The sequence below is a fragment of the Tauraco erythrolophus genome, chromosome 24, assembly GCF_009769465.1.
Source record: "Tauraco erythrolophus isolate bTauEry1 chromosome 24, bTauEry1.pri, whole genome shotgun sequence".
NCBI classification, from domain to species: domain Eukaryota; kingdom Metazoa; phylum Chordata; class Aves; order Musophagiformes; family Musophagidae; genus Tauraco; species Tauraco erythrolophus.
In genome coordinates this window covers 3891232-3896978 of record NC_141488.1, presented here as the reverse complement: position 1 = coordinate 3896978, position 5747 = coordinate 3891232, and the positions used below count along the sequence as shown (strand labels likewise).

At 49.3% G+C, this 5747-nt stretch overlaps 1 protein-coding gene across 1 annotated transcript in view; it reads right to left on the bottom strand.

Annotated features, from left to right (window-relative positions):
- Positions 1 to 5483: 5483 nt before the first annotated feature.
- LOC147527088 (YTH domain-containing family protein 2-like) overlaps positions 5484 to 5747 on the bottom strand; it is a 6896-nt gene continuing 6632 nt past the window's right edge. Inside the window, 1 exon segment of the mRNA XM_086625892.1 lies at positions 5484 to 5531. Coding sequence (XP_086482018.1) covers positions 5484 to 5531 — 48 coding nt within the window.

The following is a 5747-nucleotide window of genomic DNA, read 5'->3' as shown; positions in this document are numbered from 1 at the left end:
AAAAAGAACATGATGGGGAGTGTTTTCTCGCTGGACTATGAAAACAGAGGGATCACGGGACTCCTTCCCGCTGGGATCCTTCCATTTAGCTTGGCCTGTTTCACAGGCTCCCCCCTGCTCCCACCAGTAACGTGTGATCCCTGCAGGCTTCCCGCCGCTCTCAATGCCATGGCTCCGTCGCAGCTGCTCCGAGAAGCATCTGCAAAGAGGCAGGTGGGAACGACCAGCTTGGTTAGTACGTGCAACTGGTTGTCTCTGGAGGGTGCAGAAATGCTCCTCGCCCTTCTGGTACAGCTTCCTTAGGAAAGCAGCAGTCAGAATTAATTCTGAGTAATAGCCACACATCCTTACTGGAGTACCACCAGGATCCTGAGGTCCCATATCTGATTTGGCCTGGGTCTCCCACGGTTCAATTTCTAAATCATCATCTGTCAGCGTTGGAGCTACTCAGCCGCCCATTCCTTCGGACGATGCCGTGGTGGGCGAGCAAAAGGAATGCCGTTTGCCTTGGCCGCCATCCCTCCCCGACGCAGAGGAACCGCGCGCTGACAAGGCAGGAAATTCTCGTGAACCACAAGGACCTGGAGCTCGCTTCTTGCCTTCCTGTGGGCCTTACCCGAATTTCGGCCTGGGTGTTTAACGATTATTAATAGCAATAGTTACATTAACAGGTTTGTGTTTTTCTTCTTCTGTCAACGAAGCTATTCCTTCAGTTGAGACTTTCTGGTTGTTTTTATTCAAAGTAGTCGGAGACGGACCCAGGAATGCGGCGCTATTGCAGCACAAGGCTCCCTTGGAGCTAACGGGCAGCCAAGCGGGGATTTCGCTTTATGGAAGGCTCTCAGTCAGAAGGGGACAGGCTCTCAAGTCTCCAGTGCAAAACAAATAGCTCCAAACTGGGGCAGGCTTAGCGCGGTGAAGGATTTTGTTTCACAAGTATTCTTTTCAGCGGCAGCGCGCTTCCAGAACGCAGTCACTTTCTCCTTGCTGTGGCTGATCGTTCCTGCGTCTGCCCTGTTCCCCTCTCTCTCCTCTTGTACCTTCCGTGTGGCTGTGTGATGCCCCCGCTAGAGAATTACCTCAATTCAAAAAGAAAAAAAAGGATGAAATCCCCCTCCTTTATTGTTTTCCTTTCCGTTAGGTTATTTTTATTCAGGTCAGTTCTCTAATCCATGTTTCAGCTGCAGAAACAAGTCGCAGAGACGGTGAGATGACGAGGGCGGAAATACGGAGCTGCTTAAGCCAACGCTCCTGCTGAAACGAATGCACGTGCCACTGGAGGCTGAGCCCAGACCAAGAGAGACTCCTTTTGTCCTGCTTTGGGTCGTGAGGGCCTCAAAGTGAGTCTTGGCTGCAGGAGTGAGCAAGACGTGCAGTTGGGTTGTTTGTGTCCAAGGAGACAGTTTGTGTCTTCGGTGTTTGGGCACTGGGTAGAAAGCTCTGCTGTTGGGCATAAAAGTTCTGCCATGGTCAACAAGCTCATAGACTGGCTCTGGGTTTGCAGGGAAAAAAAAGGTCATCTGGAGGTTGGAAAGTGCTAGATTTGCTTCGTTTCGGAAGGAGTGTGACTTTTTCAAGTAAGTCCTGCGGTTTGAAATCAGTGCATTAATTTTCATTCTTTAAAGTGGACGTCTTTGTGTGACACGACAATGCATGCTAACGTAGGAGAGGTACTGGTCGTCATCCCAGACAGAATACTGGATGTACCTGACTAATGGTCCAACAGGTGACAACGTTTTGGTGGTTACTGGGGAACTCGTAAGATGTTCTTATAAAACCTCTGGGGTAGAAGCATTCAGATACAGGGAAGCGGAAAGAAAGTCCTAGTTTTTTAATGTGCTAAATGCTTTCTGCAAACTAATGATTTCATCTTCCCCTGCTTTCTGCTGGAGTTGCTGGTGCTTGGCACCTGCCAGAAGACATTTGTAGCCAGCATAGGGCAAGCTGTTCTGCTGTCCTTGGAGAAAGGTGTATTTTGTCTAGCGAAGCAAGGCGAGGAGTGTTTGGAAACTCCAGCACAGCTGAGAACGTGCGGGATGGAGAAGATGACTGTCCTCTGCAATGTCTGTGCTGATATTCACAAGGAGTTAAACAGGGCTTATGGGGTCAGTAGATGGTGGCTGTTCTCTCTTGGAAAGACTTTTTCACAGGAAGAAGGACAGAGATGAGTAGAGTTCAAGTTGTTTATCCCAGATTTATTCTGGAGTGTAATATGTATTGTAAACAACTTTCTTCATTGAAAACTATGTGCATGAAGCCTGTTCTGATTTATTTTCTCTGCTGTTCAGATTTAGCCCAAAGTGGTATGAGTTCTAGTTTCCCAAATGTTAATGCTTTTAAAAACAAAGCCCAACATGTAATTTCACTTACTGTAGCTTTGTGTTTGTCACGCAGAACAACAGCCGCAGCAGAACACGAGCTCTGAATGACCACCCCAAATACAAGCTGGCATTGTTCCCAGGCAGAGTCAGAGTGAGAACCCATAACCCCGGACAATGGGAACAAACCTGGAGCTGATCCCTTGGTCTGGACCCATCAATTCCCTTTACTGGGTGCTTGGCCTGTGGGCTTGCTTCACTTGTCCTTCCTCTCTGTTGTGTGGGGTGCCACATCGCTGCCAAGGAGAGGGAGATCAGAGACATTCTTTCTTCTGATCAGGCTGAATCTCTCTCTTTTTGTTGTTTTCCTAATGCCTGGGAGAGCAAATGCAGCTCCCTTCTGGGACCAAACTCAACCCGTAACAAGGCTTTGCTGACCTTCATTTCACTCTTAACTGTTGTGTCAACTTGACAACCCTGGAGCGTGCCCTGACCTTGCAGCATCACTGGAAAAGTGGCTAAGAGTGGCTGGGAAGTCTGATCATAGAATCATAGAATTGTTAGGGTTGGAAGGGATCTTAAAGATCATCTAGTTCCAACCCCCCTGCCATGGGCAGGTTAACCCTCCACTACACCAGGTTGCCCAAAGCCTCATCCAACCTGGCCTTGAACACTGCCAGGGATGGGGCAGCCACAACTTCTCTGGGCAACCTGTTCCACTGCCTCACCACCCTCTGAGTGAAAAATTTCTTTCTTATATCCAATCTAAATCTCCCCTCTTTCAGTTTAAATCCATTGCCCCTTGTCCTATCACTACACGCCCTTGTAAAAAGTCCCTCTCCAGCTTTCCTGTAGGCCCCCTTTAGGTACTGGAAAGCTGCTATAAGATCACCCCGGAGCCTTCTCTTCTCCAGGCTGAACAGCCCCAACTCTCTTAGCCTGTCTTCATAGGAGAGGTGCTCCAGCCCTCGGATCATCTTCTTGGCCCTTCTCTGGACTCGTTCCAGTAGCTCCATGTCCTTCTTGTGTTGGGGACTCCAGAGCTGATGCCAGTTGATAATGAACTGGCAGCACCTGCAGCCTGCGAGTGTTCCTTAGAGGTCAGATTTTGTGTCCATCTCTTGGTTGCTTAGCCCCAGTTAACTGTTGGTATCAGCTGAGGTCCCACCCAATGTGATATGGCTTACAGCTGCAAAATACTTCTGGAAAACATCTAAAAGCAGCCAGCCTTCTCGCCGTGAGTGCTGGACAAACCATTGCTCTCTGATTATGCATTACTTCATAAACACTGCACGTGTTTGTTCAGTGAGTTGGAGATGTTAGAAATTCATCTTCAGCACCTCAAGACATCCCCAGATCTCCAAAACAGGCTGTTCTAGGAGCAAATGAACAAATCCTCTGAATTAGAAGGGTTTGGTTGTGAATGTGAATGGATCCACTTCAAATTGGTGGGCAGATGAGAGCAAAACTGGGCTCTTGAGTTCCCTGAAGAACCATGAAGTGACTGAGTTTTCTTTATTTGTCAGAGGAAACAAAATCTCACAGAGCTACGTTTCTCCTTTGCCATTTAACTGATTTCTTTGCTGGTAACTGTAGCAGTGAAGTGGAGAGCTAAGTGCGCCGGAGAGAGCTTTGAAGCATAGTAAAAACATGCAGGAGGAAGATAAACAGGGCGATGGTCACTTCTCCTGTATGAATCATCTCCTTTTAGTCTTGTGTGCTCTCACTGATGTCTGTCTGAGCCTTGTCCTGCACTACTGTATGTGAAAGGAGAACTGGGTCCTGTAACGGACTGGTAAACGGTACTGGCAGCCCAGCACACTTCTGAGCATCCTGCCTGTAAGTGCCTTTAAACGATAATAGTGTCCACACCATTCAGTACAGAACAGATCCTATGGGATGCCTGTGTTGAGCATCCACCCCTTAAGCAGATCCTGGATCTGGGGCTTTTCCAAGATGCTGCAACGTCTTTGAATCTGGGTCTTTGCTCTTTGGTCCATGTGGAAGCTTGAGAGCTCATTCAACCATGAGCACATAACCTCGGCTCTGTCTGAAACCAGTATAAGGGGACTTGTGGGACAAAACTGGACAGTGGGAGCTCAATCTTTTCCTGTTTTGTTGGCTGTATGGAAAGGCAACCTTTATCCGTGCACCACAGCAGGCCTTGCACGGCTGGCAAGATCCATCTGTGGAAGCGGAGATGGCATTCCTCAACATATGGAGGGCGGGTGGTTGCTGCCAGAAGCAGGATGCTGGGTTTATTGGGCCAACAGTCTGACTCGGGACAGCAATCCCTGTGTTCCCCAGTCCGACTGATGGTGAAACCTTCTGTCTGATCTCAGCATTGCTTTTAGCAGCTGGTACCAGGGAGAAGGGAGGAAGAGCCTCCTGCAGAGCCGGGCTTTACCAAGCAGCCTGTGTGGGATGGAAGGTCCCTTGCTCTCCGGCCGAAAGAGCATGTGGAGGGGTGTGTGTGCAGTGGGGGAACACTTCTGGCAAGCAACGAACTTGTCCAAATAAACAGAAGGCTAAAACCAGCCCGTCCTCACCCCCTTGAGAAACCCGGCAGCAGATGTTGCCAGTGACTGTAGGTCCTTGTTGGGAATCCCATGGATAATCATGGACAGCAGGGAAACACATGGCAGCATGCAGCAGCTCAGAGAGGGCCCTCTTTGTTCACTGGAATCACTAGAATATCTGTTGGGATGAAAAAGCACCGGCTGGTTCGAGCTCGGAGCGGGGAGTGAGCAGAGCTGAGCTGCCTCCTGCTCCTGGCCCCGCTGTAGACTTGCTGTGTGGCCCCAGGCAGGTCACCTCTCTCCTCTGTGCTGTGCTTCCTCCTGTTTCGCCTTGAGGTCAGGGATAGAGAGCTGCTTCCCTGGGGATTCATGGCCAAGCTTTACTCTTTGCAAGGTGCTTTGTGGCTGGAAGGCACTATGTTCTGAATAGGTAAATGTTCAATGTTAGTAATTTAAAAGATGAGAAGTTCAGGGGAAAGGTCAGCTTGTTACAAGAGAGAATTTTTTTTCCATCAGTGAAAAGGAGAAACGAAGCAAAGAGAGAAAGAAGCTGGCTGGGTGTGATCAGAGATGACACTGGAGCAGGCTTGGCCTCTCTCACGTGAATGCTTTTCCCTCTTTTTGTGAGTTCAACTTTTTGGCTCTGTTACTCAGCGATTCGTATTTCGGGTGCAGTGATGGCGGCGGGAGGTGGCTTGGGCCAGAGGAGCAGAGGACTGAAGAACTGAGCCCAGTTCCAGCGTGAGTGCGACAGGAGGCAGGGGATTTGGGATTAAAGTGGTCAAAGAAGGAGTCAGATCAGGCCACGGTGCTTCGGCCGTGCTGTGTAAGGTGCATCCTTTGTGCTCCGTTCTGCACGGTGCTGTCGAGTCTCATGGCATGCAGGTAGGAAAGAAATACGTGTTCCCTT